The 18220-nt window shown below is 40.9% G+C and overlaps 2 protein-coding genes across 2 annotated transcripts in view; one reads left to right on the top strand and one right to left on the bottom strand.

Moving 5' to 3' along the window:
• Positions 1 to 5329, top strand: part of LOC139203621 (neurocan core protein-like) — a 40108-nt gene extending 34779 nt beyond the window's left edge. Inside the window, exons 11-16 of the mRNA XM_070833442.1 lie at positions 76 to 189; positions 1750 to 1908; positions 2217 to 2299; positions 4307 to 4451; positions 4591 to 4773; positions 4867 to 5329. Of these exons, the coding sequence (XP_070689543.1) occupies positions 76 to 189; positions 1750 to 1908; positions 2217 to 2299; positions 4307 to 4451; positions 4591 to 4773; positions 4867 to 5024 (842 nt within the window). The 3' untranslated portion in view covers positions 5025 to 5329. The remainder of the gene's footprint in view (positions 1 to 75; positions 190 to 1749; positions 1909 to 2216; positions 2300 to 4306; positions 4452 to 4590; positions 4774 to 4866) is intronic.
• A 3727-nt stretch (positions 5330 to 9056) lies between these two features.
• hapln1a (hyaluronan and proteoglycan link protein 1a) lies at positions 9057 to 17562 on the bottom strand. Its single transcript, XM_070834206.1, has 4 exons — positions 17296 to 17562; positions 12212 to 12556; positions 11214 to 11516; positions 9057 to 11015 (listed from the first exon to the last, which is right to left on the bottom strand). The coding sequence occupies exons 1-4, from the start codon at positions 17384 to 17386 to the stop codon at positions 10726 to 10728; spliced, it is 1029 nt and encodes a 342-aa protein (XP_070690307.1). The 5' UTR covers positions 17387 to 17562; the 3' UTR covers positions 9057 to 10725.
• Between the last annotated feature and the right edge of the window lie 658 nt (positions 17563 to 18220).

Raw genomic sequence — 18220 nt, 5'->3', positions numbered from 1 at the left:
CTAGTTTTAATGTCACAGGGACTAGGAGTTGTTCTGGCTGTCTTTTATCATTATTTTTGTCTGTTTCTTGTGCAGATATTGATGAGTGTCAATCAAACCCTTGCCGCAATGGAGGTACATGTGTGGATGGGCTGGCTTCTTTCACATGTGTGTGCCTCCCAAGCTACTCTGGGCTGTATTGTGAGGAGGGTAAGTTTGTGTTGAATTTGATTGATTCTCTCCCCAGTTTCTTCTGAGGGTGGGGGGGGCTTTCATTTCATTAGTGTTGTAACTTATTCCAACCATCCATCTAAATCAACTATTTTAATATAAACTATTTCTTGCCTTGCATTTGGTAATATATTTAGACACTTAATGTAATCAGTCCTCTGAGTAGCTGATAAATAAATCAGAAAAAATAGAGTGCCAGGTTTCTCCCATTCGTTAGTTGAGTCACAAACAACCACATTTATCTGATCAACACAATTACTTTTTATGGTCTGTTTACAGTATTGCCTGAAGGTCTGTCTTATCTGATAGTACCTGGGTTACGTCAAGCACCCTCGTGCTTCAGTTACTACAAGTTTCAGACGCACAGACAGTTGACGCATTTTCAGCGTACCCTATTTCAGACATTCAGATCTTAGTGCCAAGTCAAATGTGGCATACACTTCACTCCAGGTGTGCCAGACTTCAAGTCACTTCTTGATATTTGCATCTAGGACAACAAAATTAGACTGGAAATTAAAATGAAGTTCCTAAGTTCTTAGGCCTTTCTGAAATATAGTAGATGAATTTAATCTGAAGTTCTCATATCCCTGTTTTTCACTTTATTTTCCCTATTGCGTCCCACCGTCATCCCAAGAGTGTTGAACCCAGGGCATCATCTGCCTTGGCTGATTTCTCTTGACCAATGTCTACACCCTAATTTTGTTGGGGTCACTCATCAGTGAATCGCACCCAGATTGTGTACTCAGATGCAGCTGCTGTCCCACAAAGTTTTGCCAGGAAAAAGGGAGGAAAAGTAACACGGAGAGAAAGATTCTACCTCTGTTAATGTTTGAAAGCTGGATTGAGGAGGCGAGGGAGGAACAAACAGACAATAAACTGAAATGCTGCCGTAGATGTTGGGACACACACACATAAACACACAGTCGGTAGGGTCAAGATGAGGGTGGTATCATGGTGTGACTGGGAAATCTCTACTGAGATGGTGCAAAATGTACACACATTTCATCACCACATTTTATCTTAAGACTGTTTTAAATTTCATTAAGTCTATGAATTTAATTTGACCTGGTTATGACTGCATAGCTCATGTTCCATTAATGAGCCTGACTGTAATTTGAAATCTTATTTTACTGATTTGCTTTTGCATTAATGAATACCCTTGAAGAACTCTGAGAAGAATAATCTGAATTTGCACAATAATCACATGTTTAAGCACTTAATTGGATTCCTTCTTGTTTTGACTTCACGTCCCATAGCGCTGATTTAGGAGACACTAATTCATCATGTTGTTCCTCTTTCACCTTGATTAGAGACAGTACTAAAACATTACAGCAGGCCTGAAGGGTCAGTATACTCAGGTGTTAAGAGTACTGTAGATGCAGTAGATTAGAAGATGTTACGAATGACAGGGTGGCAAGGTAAATACATGCGTAGACAAAAAGTGACAGCTAAAAGTTTAATGCATTTTATATCCATTGATCTGCTGCTGCTGCTGTTTTCCTTTAAACCTCTTTTCCCTCTCGCTTTCTGTCCTATCAGATACAGAAGCATGTGACTATGGCTGGCATAAGTTTCAGGGTCACTGCTACAAGTACTTCCCCAACAGAAGAAACTGGGACGGAGCAGAGAGAGAGTGTCGCATGCAGGGGGCTCATCTCACCAGCATCCTCTCCCATGAGGAGCAAGAGTTTGTCAACCGTAAGTTAAAGATCACAGTTGAAAATAATTAATTATTAGTATATGTTACATGTTACTTGTACATGTTTAAGTCCCACTTTATGAAACCTATGTGATAAAAATGAACAGAACAAGTTCTTCTCCTTTAAAGCCACACAAAATATACAAATGTAGTTGTACAGTGAATACAGGAGATTGAGTCAGGCATCAAAAATGCTATCGCTATCTCTCTCTTCCTCTTGCGCTTTCTGTAACTGAGCAGTCCTAAAAAGGACATAAGGCTACAGAGAAACGTAATGTGCTGTGTTTCACTCTACTCTGTATGGCAGGTCTTGGACAGGACTACCAGTGGATCGGCCTGAATGATAAGATGTTCGACAGCGACTTCCGCTGGACTGACGGCAGCCCTATGGTAAGATAGGTTGCTTTCTCACATATTTTTGTCTCAACAAGCATGGCACGGAGACAACGTAAATATTTGGAAAAAGATGCCGATGACTGATGCAGTCATCTAGGGAGAGTCGTTCTTTTCAGGGGTGGTGGCTTTCTCATGACGTACTCTCCTCTGCGTCGTGTCTCTACACCCTGGAGTGTGTCTGCTCTGGTAATAAATCTGATGCAGAGCATGCTGTAAGGCACCACAGAATCATTTTACTTAGAGTGAGCCAGCACAACGAAACCAACAGCTGCAAAAATGCATGGAGATGACACCCCAATGTAATCGAATGAGAAACAGAGAGATATGCACATTGTTCACACATGCAGTATTTATAAAACAACACATGAGTGGGATTGTGTTTGCTATAGTGGTTGTAGCTGATGAGGATCCCCCTCACTAGACAAGAAAGTGGCTAATTACTATGTGCATCCATGTTGTACAGAGTGATGTCCTCACTTCAAAGATTATCATCCAGGGCCAGAGATAGGGGAAGCATAGAGGAAGCCTGGGGGTTAAAAGATAAGCATAGGCTGCCTACGGAGACCCTTCCTCAGCTGAGAGATTGAGGGGTGATGAGGGTGTGAGTGACGCTGTGTAGAGGGGAGTTTGGCAGGCGTAGACAGGTATGGCCGCCCTTCAACCCCCACACGCAGCAGAAGACACGGCCAGCGGGCAGCCACCCGGGGGAAGGGCCACCAGGCAAGCAGACACACAGATGGACAGCACCTGTGCTTGGAGAGAAAAAGCTGGATAAAAGCAGCCCAGGGGGGCTGAGTGGGTGGTCACCTCAAGAGGATTTAAATATAATAAATAGGACTACTTCTAAACAACTGTGAAATATTTACATTTGGGAAAATCCAAAGAAAATTGGTTAGCATTAAAAGAAGGGCATTGAAACACCTAAGATGATGTATATTTATATGTGTGTGGCTGGGTTGGTGATCAAAGTTTGTTTGATTATTTTGAGGAGGATGCAGACCTGCTGTGCAGTTGATGGGTCACCCATTTGTTAACTTGAGCTGAGCAGGAAGTCGGTGTGTGTTTGTTAACCATAATGACAGAGTAGCAGAGCCGCAGGGCATGATTGGAGGAGTGGAGGGGGGTCGTAGCTTTGAAGAGACCGTTTGAACCTAGAATGCGCTGAAAGACCGCAGGTAGCATCAATTCCTGGTTGAATACCCTGCAGCACTACAGCTGTGTGTATACTGTATTAATGTGTAGATGTTCATCTGTGTGTGTGTGTATGGATTTCTCTGCCTGCATAATTACACATGTTATGCTAGGCATGCAGACTGTGTGATGTAATGACATAACACTTACAGGTTTCCATTGTCGCGAAGCCCTATAGTCCTATACCTGTATTATTTACCAGTCATGTCTAGTATATGAAGTAATGCAAGCGTGTGCTCGTTAAAAATCTAAATTAAAGTACAGTGGACAGCATTGTATCTTAGAAACTTCGTTGTCCTGTCCACTATTATAGCTGGTCATCCTGTGCACAGTAAGGCAGCCAGTTCCCTGAAAGCTCATTTGATAAATGTGCTGGTTTCTGTGACTTTTGTTACACAGAGCTTGCACGGGTCCCTCAGAGCTGAACTATGATGAGGTCACAACTGTGTCTAAATTAGCTCCCAGAAAGATGTAGTTGCTCCCTCTTGTGGATGTTAATTTAAATGACAGTGATGGGAAACCGCTGCCAAAGCAGCACAGGATTTCTATTTTTGGGAATACTTCTGTGCCATTCATCTGCTGACATGGTTATCTTTACCAAGATATCTTGTGATGTCATGCACTTTATCTGACAGACTAGATATACATAATAGATAAGTAGTCTATAAATAGGCCGTAATGATAAAATCTAATATCATCTTTATTGATGTTTGGGTCAGATTTGTGTTTTATGGCAGGTTTAATAGATATTTACATCAAAGAAAGTTGTCATCATAGTGTCTCACTCTTTATGCTCTGGTCTTATCTCAGCAATATGAAAACTGGAGGCCCAACCAACCTGACAGCTTCTTCACTTCTGGTGAGGATTGCGTAGTGATGATATGGCATGAGGACGGCCAGTGGAACGATGTTCCTTGCAACTACCACCTCACCTTCACCTGCAAGAAGGGCACAGGTAAAAAAATGACTGCTGAATTAGTACCAATAATCTCTCAGATCTCTTATTTAAGTGAATGCATGGATCGATGAGGAGACAACGCAAATATTACTGTAAAGTTCCTCACTTCAATGTTCGTGGCCCTTCTGTTTCTCAGTGGCCTGTAGCCAGCCTCCTCTGGTGGAGAATGCACGCACCTTTGGTAAGAAGCGCGAGAGATATGAGATCAACTCGCTGGTGAGGTACCAGTGCCGGACAGGCTTTATTCAGAGGCACGTCCCAACCATCCGTTGTCGTGGGGATGGACGATGGGATATCCCCAAAATCAGCTGCATGAACCGTAAGTACACCATTGTTCTTGATGGCTCTCACTGCATAGGATCAATAAACACCATCATTGTCTTAGAGCTAATATATGATTTTTCTCTGACAGCGTCAAACTACCAGAGGACCTTTATGAGAAGACATCAACACAACAGTCTCTACAGCATCAACAACTTCAAGAGATGGCCGGATGAGGCCTTCCGCTTACACCACCAGCGCTACCGAGGGAGGAGAGACAGGACTGAACATAAGCGGAAGAGACAGTGATTGCAATGTAACATGGCGCTGTTTCCCTGAGACGAGAACACATGGCTGAAGCTTGTGTGGAGAGAGGAAAAGGATTCCCACAAGGGAGAACTCATCAAAGAAACCAAGAGGATAACCTGCAGATTTCTTGCATTTTGGATGATGATGGAATCTCAATGAAGTGCCTTTTAAAGAGATGTTGATTCATGACTTTTCTTATCAAGGGGCACTGTTTTATAACATTGCCGATGTGGATAAAATACTTTCAGCTGGCTACTGGAAAGCAAAAAGTACACTCATCATTCTCGGAAGATTTTCCTTTGTCCTTAGCTTATCAAATAACACTTTCATGATTGTTGTCTAATACCTTTGTACACCGACCGTGCTATTTAAAATCACCATAAGTGTTCTGTAGTCATGGACAAAAAAGCTATTTTGAAATTATAGCGCTTATCTTATGTAAAGGAATCCATTATGTTGTCATGCTGTTTTAAGCTGGACTTCATTTTAATGAGCATGCATATATATATATATATATATATATATATACATATATATATATGTATATATATATATATTGAAGTCCTCAAATTTGTATCTTTGTTTATTATACGTCAAGAGATCTAAGTGTGGTTTCTCAGAACACAAATGGAGGCATCAGTGATCATGCAAAGGACTAGTTTACATTAGTAGAAAACTATATCACACACTTACAGAGCTGTAAACCTTTATAAAGAATCTTTCTCCTATCTTAAGACCTAATCAGCAGAGGCACAAATCTAAAACATGATTTCATAGCTTCGCTGGTAGTGGTTATTCAGATATCAGATTAATAATACACGCAAGTCTGGGGAAATTTCACCAAATTACTCAGTTAACTGCTGGAGAATTGTAATGGCAGCTTTCAGAGTACCAAATGACCATCTTTCATTAGCTCCAGCCTTCACTGGGTGTCATTGATGTCTTGTCGAGATGAATTTAATGGATGGATTTCTATAGAGATACTTTTTTAAAACTCACTGATACTTCTTTTGTATGATTTTTTGTAATTTGATATGAGAGTGCTCTCTAAGTACTTACCAACAGAGCCTTTATCCACTTGTGGAAATCGATGTCCATCAACTATTTTAGAATGGAAGAAGGGATGTGTGGCTCAAGTAGCCTCCATTTTCCGCTCATGTGTGTAACTTACAATTAGTTGCCACTGCATGTTTACAATAACTGTTCATAATTACACACCAAAGAGTCTTGCTCTCATCTGTCGCTGTTGTGCTGTAGCTTGAGGTGGTTTTCTAGGTAACTTCTTTTTCTCTGCACACTCTACTTTTCTGTTATTGTGGTCAATTGGAATCAGCCATTAAGAGAATGTATTTTGTGAAACACTCAAAAAGACTTGAACGTAACGGCTGTTTTGGCAGAGATGCATATAATTTATTTTCAAGCTGCTCTTGGTCTCCTTACTTGTTTTATACTCAACAGTAAAGTGCTCTTCATATATTTTTTATTGAATGCTCATCAGGAGACCAGCTACAATCACAGACTGTCTAAGTGAGATGCATTGAAGATGAGAAATTACACAAAAATTTATGGATTTATAGGTCTTTTTACACCTTTAATGCCAGCAGTGGACCAAAGAATTTGGAGGGCCCTTCGGCTGCAATAATGTTATTTCCGAAACAATAACAATATGTTTGTACATGTAGATGGTTATGTGTGTCTCCAGCATTTAAATTTTTCTTTTTTTAATGGAACAATGTATTTGTTTTGTCTGCCTGTGAATGTCTGTGTGTGTGTTTCAGACTTAATGTGCATATACTATCATTTTATATTTATAATAGTTTGTTTTTTTATCTTACAATGTGAATGTCTGGGGTGTTTGTGATTTTTTTTTTTAAATGAGATCAAACTTTTTTTTCCTGCTTTGAATCACCAAAAGAAATAAAATATATGGATATTATATACTATACATCCATTCATTCATTTTCCATACTGCTTTTCCTTAGAGGGACGAGGTGGGGCTGGGTTGGTGGCTGCAGCACCAGTCAATCAGAGGGCTATTATATACTAATAACATTTACTTTGGACCTTTTGCAGAAATTTTTGAAAGGTACTTGGAACAGTGTATGGCATTTGAGTGTTGTGCTTGCTGTCGTTGGTTTTGTGTTATGCGTAGATTTTCTCCAGATGTTGTGTCTTCAAAGACATGCAGGTTTGGTGGAACGGAGGGACTAAACTGTCCATCATTTGTCTTTTGGTTTTGTTGGGCTTTGATAGAGTAGCAAGCTTGAAAAGGATCTCGGGTGTTGGGTCACCTGCCACTAAGATACATGTTGTATGGAGTAAGTAGTGTTATCGTTTCACCAGCAGGTAGTGCTGTCAGACTAATTTCTAAATATTTCATTTCCTCCCAAAAAGCACTCACACAACTAAAGGAAACATCATGTGAAAATACACACTAAAATTCTGTGAATCACGGTCACTCTCCGTAGAACCAATGTCCCATCTTCAAATTACTGCAGTCTCTTGTACATATATCAGACAAATCCTATCAGACATATTCAACAAGCCTCTCGGTGGACAGACGGTGCATTCAGGGGGAGCAGATAGGATGCAACAATGTGAATTAAAGCGAGCATAAAGAGTAAGATCTAGGATGGGGGACAGTGATGCATATGCTAAAAAGGTCTGATGCTGCAGAACTGTGGACCTGCATATGTATACCACACCACGGTGTCTTTAGTCGATAGCATGGCTGTAGGTAGCTCCTCTTGAATGGCAAATACTTCTAATGGTGGTTTAAATGTCAGCAGATGAATTCCCTTGGTGTAAAATCAGAAGCCTTTTGAATACATTACAATTCACCACTATTACCAGGGTAATAACATCAACTTGGTGGATGTAATCTTTGTGTAAGTGAGGGTTGCTGTGGTTTTCAGTGTGACTGCCCACTCTGTCATTAGAGAGGACTTGGTTTGTAATTAAAGGTTGCTCCTGGATGCCCCAGCGAGAGTAAAACCTACATTCTTGCCTCATGAAATGCAGATGTCTCGTGGGTGATCAGCGGAAAAACCTAGACCTCTCGGCCCAGGTCTCCCTGGGCTTTAATAAGCTTTCTGTGTTTGTTTTGGAAAGGAAATGCACCCTGGCTCTTCCTGACAGCTTCTTGGGCTTGACAGGCGCCTCAGACCCTGTCTAGTTCAATGCAGAGTGTCTATCATTCACTCATTACTCTGCTATTTTCCTGTCACGTAACTTAATCTAGATACTGGTGAGTGACTTGCATTTGGGATGTAGCATCATCAGACCTGCACAGAGTTTGATTGGTTTGGAATCTAAACCACAGAAGCAAACCAAATTAAATGTAGCCATACAACTGAAAAATTCAGCCAACAATGAGACAATGGTTGTCCACAACAGCAATTATCAATTTTACTGTCTGCTTCCAGCATAAACAAACTCAGACAACAAAAAGCTCACTTTATGCCACAAGTGTGCTTAAGCATCAATGGTTTGTGCATTCACCTGGGAAGTAATACTATAGTTTACTCTTCAGATTTGATTCTTAAAATTCAACATCATTATTAGGATGCTCTATGCTGATCTAAAGATCTACACTATCTCTCCTTTTTTATGTTGCTATCAGCTTCAGCGTCCGAGGACAGAAAGCTTGCATCAATAGACTTTTCACCATCAGACACATTTACATTTGTCTCGCATTTCACTGCTGTATCAAACTAAATCTAAATCTGACCCCATTCCCACAAGCACTCTTAAAGACTGTGGCATTGTTCCCTTTGTCTAACTTCGTGGTGTGCTGGCAGCCTGGCGCTGAATAAAAAAATGCCAAAGAATAAATAAATGTGAAAAGAGTCTAATCTTAAGTCCTCTCAGTGAAGTGGGTTTATGCCAGATACATGGCTCCTGGCCATGGCAGCATAAACAATACTGGTTAATCTCCACTTAAGCCTCTGTATGTTCACATAAAGCATGTGGTAACACGTTTGGATCCTGTTGAAATCAAAATGTTCATTGTTGAAAAAGGGAAAAAATTGATTCAAAAGTTGTAATCTTTATTTCAAACTGCTTTGTTGAAAAAGGTACATGGTGCTAAGATACAAAAATACCGTCACCTTTTTGTCATGCACAAGTGTGTACAAATGCACAAGTGTAACAGACATTTTTAAGTTTTGCTTTTACAAACAATGCATCACCATATTACCACTTGTAACCTGCAGGAAGTACTATATGCCAGTGCCCATGGTTAGAAAAGGTATAAAAGGATAAGGTAACAAAAAACAAAACACAAAATATCAAATTCTGGAAGTTATACCCAAAAAGAGTGCTGTCTCCTAGTTGTGGCACACATTTATATCATCAGCTCTGTATGTCCAAAATACGCTCTCACTGTCATCCACAGGAAACTGTTGGTTTTGATTCTTTATTCACAAATATTCATTTAGATCTAGTCACTACGGCATGATTAATCCATGTTGAATCCTTTTTTAAGAGTGTAAATGGACATCAGAATTACTCAGGTCTTTTAAAGAATAGAGTGCAAGTGGAAATTTACCTTTTACAGTTCACAACCTCAGTGAGAATTTGCGAAACTGTCTCAGCAGTCAGACTGGATTTCAGCCCATATATTTGTTAGTTGTACTTGTAACCACTGTAATATGTTGGAGAATTGTTGTTAGACAACCAGGTTTGCCTGCGATTTGTTGGAAGGTTTTGTTTAGGACAAAAGGGGAAGATATATACTTCTGCTGCTACTGCTATTTTGTATGTGCCAGATGTAAGTTGTCTAAACACTACACTTCACAAAAAAATATTTCATTGACAGAATCTGTACTTTTTTTCTTAAAAAGAACATTACATACATGTAAAAATAAAAAAAAATTGTGACAAACAAATTAATGAAAAAAAACAAAAAACATACTGCATAAGGTTATGATAGTAAAATGACTTTCAAATTGTAACTAGGAGTTGATCTAATGGGAACTATCAATGCAGATCAGGTCACAGTCCATCAAGACATTTACATTCATTTTCTTGTCTAGCAGTAAAATATGATCACAACTCCTCAGGTTGAAAAAACCTCTCTGCTGTGAAATAAGAGCTTCAACTCTGATTAGAGAGGGATCCAGTTGTGTATTTACTGCAATAAAACATGTACATACTGTATCTATAGCTCAGCAGTGGTAGTCAAGTTATGTTTAGGATTCTGTAATCAATCTTTCATTGATGTGATACTTGATGAATGTATAAAATATCACATTGTTTTGTTCTGTAGAAAAATTTTAAAGCAGCAAAAGCCATCTGCTCATGAACATAAATGCTCTAAATCTTAAACTTCACACATCTAAATTTCTGTGGAAGACAAACCAAACTTAGATGATGTTTCACAACCACCAAGTTCTTGTCTCTGTCACATCAGTCACACATTAACACTGTTGCCTTTTTCCCGACAGTCTGTGTAAAATTAATGGATGCACAGTTAGAGAAAAACAAAACTTAATGGCTACAAAATATTTTGTCATTCATTGCATATGGATGTAAGGTGTACAGTATTTGTTTTTTTTATGAGTTAAAAAGGGTTATCACAGTTTCATATTGAGTTCATGCTAGATAAAATCCAAAGCCTCTATGCTTTATTGTTGACTTTACTGGTTGTGGTTTTTGCTGCTCTTTGGTGGTTATGGCTTCCCTACTCCTATCTAACCCCTCACTGCTCAGCCATGAAGCAGTAGACACCATAAGACTTTTGCATTTTGTCTGGGAATCCAAGGAAGCGCACGGCAGCTTCTGTGGGGCTGCAGTTCTTGCGTGGCCTTGAGATGGGGTAGCGGACACTTCCATCAGCCAACCAGCCAGCATCACAGCGGTCGTAACCCTCGAGCTTCCAGGCAGAAAATATGTGGCCCACCTTGGCGATCTCTGCACCATCATCTAAGCATGCCTGCACGGCCTCGTCAAAGGTCAGACTGTCGGGCTGGACCAGCCAATAGAAACGTCCTGACAGCAGAAGCAAAAAAGCGAAGCGATCAGGAAAAGAACTGCCATCTTAATTAAGAATTCAAGTAGTCGAAGGTTTTCTATTATTTCCATATTGGTCTACCAAGTTAGGTCATGCAGGACAAGCCCACCACAAGAATAATGAATAACAAAAATAATGAATCAAGAAAATGGATAGACAAATAAAAAGAAACTCACCCTTGAGTGCAGGGGAATAGCAGAACACGTCGTATTGACTCATCTTGTCACGGAGGCCATAGTTTCTGAGGCCAGGCACGCTGTTGGAGCCACCACAAGGCTCTCTGGGCTTTGTGATGGGATACTGAACGGTGCCATCTTTCAGCCAGCCAGCATTGCACCAGTCCAGACCGCTCATCCAGGCGTTATACAGCTGATCATAAGTAGCAACATCGGCACCCTGGTCCGCACAGGCCTGCACAGCCTCTTGGAAGTTCAGGTTGTAGCGGCCCATGTGGGGGGAGTATGGGAACACAACACCATCTGAGAGAGGAAGAGAAGATTGAATTAATGTAATGATATGTCACTCTGTGTTTAGTTTTATGATGTGGACCTATTAGTCTTTAAAGTCCAGCAGCTTGCAAAATGTTGGTACTTTGCAAACCTACTCTTCTACAAGGACGAAAAAATCAAGCTATGTGTTACTTTAAACTGCATTAACTGCATGGACCCAAAGTAGAAATAATGTATGCACATAATGTTTTAAACACCCTGATAGTCTTTAGCGTGTCACTAGGCTAGGTTTCAGGAGTCTGTGTATAAATATGTAAATAACCCTAACTTGCAATAAAAGCAGTTTCTCTTTATATGGCTCTTTGTAAAAGGAAGACAATTTAGTGATTATAAAATCTGTTGAGTCAGTCAAATGTGAGAGAATATAGACCAGGAAAGATGGAAAATGTGTTTCTGTTTACTTATGCTGAACGGTATTCAAATGTAATCATGACTGAATCATTACAGCGGTTTGGATAAATCATCACAAGCTGTCTGTTCTTTTCATTTTCTTTTTGCGCAAGAAAAGGAAACGTGGATGTTTTCAATAAATAGAAACCAAAACATTGGTGGAGAAGATGATTAATTCTGAATCATACAGTTTTAACAGGGAAAGGATGCATGTATACGGTATGAAATGACTGCACAAAGAGCTTGTGAACAAATATAAAAAAAACAAGATTTACCATCAGGGAGACTGCTTTTCACTTCCAACGTAATTTCTTGCACGGTGTCTTCCATCCCATTGATGATCTCACAGTGGTATTTTCCCGTGTCATCCATGGAGACATCACTTATTATCAAGGATGCATCTTCACTGTCTTGCTCCTGCAAAAAGACACGATCCTCAAAGCTTCCATAGGTCTTCTTGTGGAATCCCATTGAAAGCAGCACATCCTCGTTCAGTGCCTCATCATCTGCCACCTTGGTCCATTTGACTCGCATACCAATGCTACCAAAGGACATGATGTCTCTGGACAACAGCCGGCAGGGCAGGGTGACATTGGCGCCTAGTTCAGCAAAAACCATAACTGCAGAAGAGGAAAACATGATATAACATCAACAGGGTTCAGTGGTGGAAAATCTTATGTAATGTTTATATAAATTTGAACAATTTTTCATACATTGATTCCAAAGATCCCATCCAAAATTGCATTGATTTTGTGCTTGGCATGAAACTGATGCAGCAAAATTCAGTTTTAGGAAAAACCAAAATAGGAAAAAGGCCCAAACACTGCTTTTCCCAGTTCTTTTTTCTTTGTTGGCCATCCTTTCTTGTACATAACTCTTCCACAGAATGTTTTGGTTAGTGTATACTGTATTATTTTACCACACATGCATACACATATCCAATTAAAGTCAAAAGCACTCTCGCACACAAAACTATCAAAGAGCCTGGGGGTATCCTGTTCAGTTTAATAGATACAGTATTGGGCAGCAGCCAATCTTCAGCCCCCGGAGCCAATTGTCCTCTTCAGCCTCCTTCCTGCTCTTGACAGTCCTGGCACTTACAAACCATTGGTTCCTCAGCCTTCACCCTCAAAATGAAGTCTTATCTTTCATCTATTCCATCTGATTTGTGTGAAGTATTTCCGGAACTAAGTGAATAACAGGAAAAGTAACCAGATAATAGTTAATTTTATAAAGAATCTGGCTGTCATCATAATTTTTCTTCCTTCGTGTGCTTATTTTGCACACTCCCATTCTACCCTCCCGGGCCAAACTAGGCCACCCTTAAACTCACAGCGGTAGGTCATTTGACCTCCATGTTTAGACCTCACAGGGATTGCTTAGTTAAGATGACCCCAGCCAGCATAGGGTGGCCTTTGCCAGGCAATAATAAGCACCAGATGGATGGATATACACGACCCCTGACCCTGACCACCTCATCTACTGCCTTGAAAAATCAACCTTACCAACAGAGTTCAAACTCTGCAGTGCTTAGGACTTAATTCGGTAATAATATGGTAATTACATAAGTGATTAGCTCATCTGGCTTTTGAGCTATAAAAGTGGTCCTTGGGTTGCCATGTCTAATGTTCACTAAAAACCTTGAACTGCTCTGTTTCTTTCCAGTAGCTCAATATGGACAATCTTCGTCCAAACCAGTCTGCCTCTCCGTTCTGACTGATGCCAGTATTTATGTTGAGGCGCCTCACTTCGAGCAGCAGCACCAGAGCCATGACTGGAATACTGTTCTACTGACTCTTCAACCGGGAAAATGCTTCCCACACGAGCAATACAGGAAATTACAGGAGCCACTGTCTTGCTGCCTTCCGCTTTGATCAACCCAAAACTTGCCACCAATCCCACATGTGCTCCCAGAGAGCAGTGATACTGAAACGGATGAAACTGAACCCCATGCCTCAACAGTCTCCATACTCCATTCTAACCACACAGGAGACGCCTGGACTTTGTAGAGTAGTGCTCAGATCGTTAGTATTGAGCTCTCCTGCAGAAGGATTTAATTAGCAGAAGCACTGCTGACAGACTTAATCTACCCTTCAGTCCAACCTCATGCCACTTTTTCTTCCATTTTGTCATTTCTTTCATTGCAAAACATCTCATATGCTCGAGACGACCTCTATTAGCCAGTCACCACACCCAGTTGTCTGACTCGCCGCTTGACTGTTCAGCAACATGCCAGGTACTTTACAACCTGTCGCTGCTAATTACGGATGTCTTCGAAAGCAGTGCAGAGTTTAAAGGCAGTCTGTACAAGATTCCTCCTCGCCTGTTCTGTCATTGAGGAATGACTCACTGCTCCACCATGCCTCATAAATTCGTTGCATGGGTAGCAGTTGCAGTGAGTGTGATTTAAACCTGAGGGATCCAGGATGACTGAACTGCTCATCAGAAGCCCTGGCAAAGGTGATGGCGATGGTGACGTCAGCACGAGCTCACCAGATGTGATGCTATCCAACATGCTTAAATGTTTCCAAATTGAGGAAATCGGAGTAAAGAGAATAAAGGGGTTCATTGTACTGCTTCATGGAAACATTGTTCTATCCAGAGATGAAAAACCAACCACTGGATGTGGTTTGTAATCCTAAAATTTAGATGGAAGGACTGAGAGAGAAAGAGACTGGAGTTAAATACTGCATACACGCTGACCTAATCCTTAAAAGAACACTAAATGGATGCATAAAGAGCCTCTCAGATATATCATATATTCTAAAGCAACCTTGAAGGTAATGATGCCTGGGAGAAAGCAGTAGCAGACAGAGAGACAAGCATGTTCAAAGTAATTCCACACTCTTTCCTGCTCCTGCAGTTACCGGCAGACACATGTCCCACAGGAAAATGTGGCCCCGGCCATGTGGGGCACGCTACACTCGTAAAGCAACAGCCTGTTATGTGTACTTAGTCTTTCAGGAAGCGAAGGGAGCCTTTCTTTTGTTTGTCACACCTCAAACCACATCCTATTTATACAAGACGCTCTGAGGTCATAGGTGGTGTCACATTTAACATAACAAAAATAAAATTCATATGTGATTCTATAACACAACACTGGGCTGCGCAATGAAATAAATTTGCAGTCTGCACAAAAAAACTATTATTTTTGGTGGAGTACGGAGGGAATGAAAACACAGCAAAGAAGTAAATGAACGCATGTGCATGACAATAAAAAAGCTCTGCAGCTGTAGCCAAGGCCTACTGCCATTTTATGACGGAGCACAATTCTCTCTCACTCTGTTAAAGGGTGTATTAGCAAGTGATTAAAACCATCTGCTTCTTCGTAACACCGAGCTGCAAATTAACAACAACATTACAGTGGTCCAAGCCAGTGAACTATATATTCTGAAACTGCAAGAGTGTAATTATGCAATTAAACCGCTAAACCGATAATTTGCACTTTAAACTATTGAATGAACAAAATGTTTAATTGGCTCACTTCCCTCTTCTATTAAAGGATTGTAATCATCAGAAAACAGCCATAGTATGTTTGTATCACAGTGTGCACAATGTGCCACGCCCTCTGACAGAGAAGCTAGACAGATGCCTTACAATGCTCCACAACTTTTGTTCTCCTCTGCTGCTGGCCTGCTTGTGTCAATATGGAGAAATAATTAACAAGCACAGCTGGGACAAACCCAGCAGGTGAACTCCTACACACTCATTCCAATAAACTCTTTCCTGTTTTCTGTCTTTGTTTCTATGCAGAACAAGCACAAACACAGTGTGTATGTGTGTGCTCACAGGAGTACACATATGCACTACACATGCAGATTGTCATCTGAGTCGTTTCAGACTAAATAGCACCAAATATGGCTCCATCAGGATCTCATCTCCTGGCCTGAGCACATTTCCCACTCAGCCCCCAGCCTCAGCTCATTTCCAGCCAAGCTCCTTTTCCCACCCAGCCCTGGCAACCAGGCCAAGCCTCAGTAACCAACAACTACAGTCTGCATTTGACTTAACAGACTATTACCTCACAGGGAAAAACAGAGTAATTTGGCTACTGTTCAGCATGGGGCTCTATACGTTTGGCTGAGGGTCGTTAATCTTAACTTCGCTCTTGTCAGGCTTCCCGTTACCGTGGCAGATTTCCAAAAGCTCCCAATGCTAGAGTGAGTCAGTAGGTATAAGGACAGGCAACGCCCCATGAACAGACAGAGAATACATTGCTCATATGGCTAATAAAAGCTATTCTGTATGGAACAACGATTGAGCTGGCCTGAGCAAATGCTTTCGCGTAATGCACACAGTGAGGTCATGTATAAACATGCATGTACCTGACATCACCAGCCAATGGGAGCAATTTCAATATTTGGATAAAAAAGCTGTTCTCCCACAGTGAAACTATTCTTTCTGCACAAAAAAAACATTCCCTCCCATCTTGGAAGAGAGAGAGCTGAGACATCCCTAATTTGACATCTACCGAGTCAGCCTGCAGAGCTCTCTGCAGAGAGTGTATTGAATATCACCCATATAACATGAGAGATGGTACTGTAACTAGCTTTTCTTTTTTTTTTTTTTTTTTTCCACCACAGCAGCGGATTTATTCTGGTATTTTCATACCTTGCAGTTGCAGCAACTATCTCAGAGTGTCATCCTGTGAATTTGACTTATAACAGGCTCATAACAGAGTGCAGGTGCCCTCTGATAAGATGTCTTTCCAGGTTTTCATTTTCTGTATACAACAGGGAGAAAATGATAAAATGACAGAACGAATCAAAAGGTCAAGACTTTACTGTAGCAAATTCTATTATTATTACTACTGGTAGGGATTTACATCCAAACAGGGACAAGCACTACTAGCCCAGTTTCAGCCACTGAGGCACTTGTGACCCATTTTCAGGGTTCAACCAGTAGTACTAGTGGTGTGGTCCTCATTCAGGCAGTGAGCCTTTGTGAATGACGGGATGATTTACAGTTTTCACCAGTCAGTCCATGCTGTGGTGGTCTGTATGCAGCGAGTCAATGGTGAGTCACACTGTGTCTGTGTGTGTGTGTGTTACCCTAGAGACGACTCGTGTTACCTACTGCTACAATGACCCTGTTGTTGCACAAGCCTGAGCTGTGGTACCACTTTACTCAGGTCCCTTACACAGCTCATCCTTTTTCTCCACGGTAACATTGCTGCATATACACACACACACACCTACACACACTCACACGCACGCACGCACGCACGCACGCACGCACGCACGCACGCGCACACACACACACACACACACACACACACACACACATTCACAAAAGATGGTGACACACACAATCAACCACATACTTACATATCAAATGTTTTACATAAATTAAATCTTACCTGTTGGTGGCATGGTAGCGCTTGTCACCTGACTGTATGCACTGGCAGCCAACGTCAGGGAGATTATTGTGATGCACAGCAGACTCGTCATTTTCTCTTTTTTCACACAAAGGGCCCTCTTCAATAAAAATATAAATATTAGATTTGAAAGGAAAAAAAAATGCACTAAGATAGCCAAGCTTTAAATATTCTAATTTTTCCTCTCTTTTAATTTTTATTCATCTAGCTGTCCCTCTGTCCGTCTGTCTTTGTGCAGCAGCCGTCTGTGGTGCTACTGGAAAGTTTGGGCTCCTCAGAGGTCCAGACAAGTGCCTTTTATTGTAGCCTAGCATGGTTGAGACCACTCCCCCTCCCCTCAGCCCATCACCATGCACAGCTCTATACTGGCTCCCATTTGCCACATGATTTACGAAAAAAACTCCCTCCTCTCCGGGAGAGCGGAGGATACAGCAAAACTCCAGACAATTAACCTGCAGATAATTATCTACAGTATTACGTATATCAGATAGAAGTGGAACTACAATTACAAGTTTTGCGATGAATGCAATTCATTAAAAATTACAAGATTTATGTCATGTTATTGAGCTGATTACACAGAGCGAAGCAGTGAGTGAAACATAATCTTAGAATTAAAAAATCACTTTTCATCACATCAAACAACTTGCAGCCTTGGTATGTTTTCATTCTTATTCACTCTGATTCATTATGGTTTTACGCCCCATTTCAGTATTTCTGTTTCAATTACTCAATCATAATTAATGTTCATAAGTTAAATATTGTTGTCATACATAACTCTATGCACCTCCCTCCTGTCCATACACAAACGCACACACACACTTGTGATATAAGCAATGTGCAGTCACTTTGCAGCCTTGTCAGCTTATATGTATGTTTGACGCAAGACCATAAAACCTAAAAGAGCCGT

The sequence above is a fragment of the Pempheris klunzingeri genome, chromosome 7, assembly GCF_042242105.1.
Source record: "Pempheris klunzingeri isolate RE-2024b chromosome 7, fPemKlu1.hap1, whole genome shotgun sequence".
In the NCBI taxonomy this organism is placed as follows: domain Eukaryota; kingdom Metazoa; phylum Chordata; class Actinopteri; order Acropomatiformes; family Pempheridae; genus Pempheris; species Pempheris klunzingeri.
The sequence above is the reverse complement of the archived record's forward strand: the minus strand, read 5'-3'. Positions and strand labels throughout refer to the sequence as shown.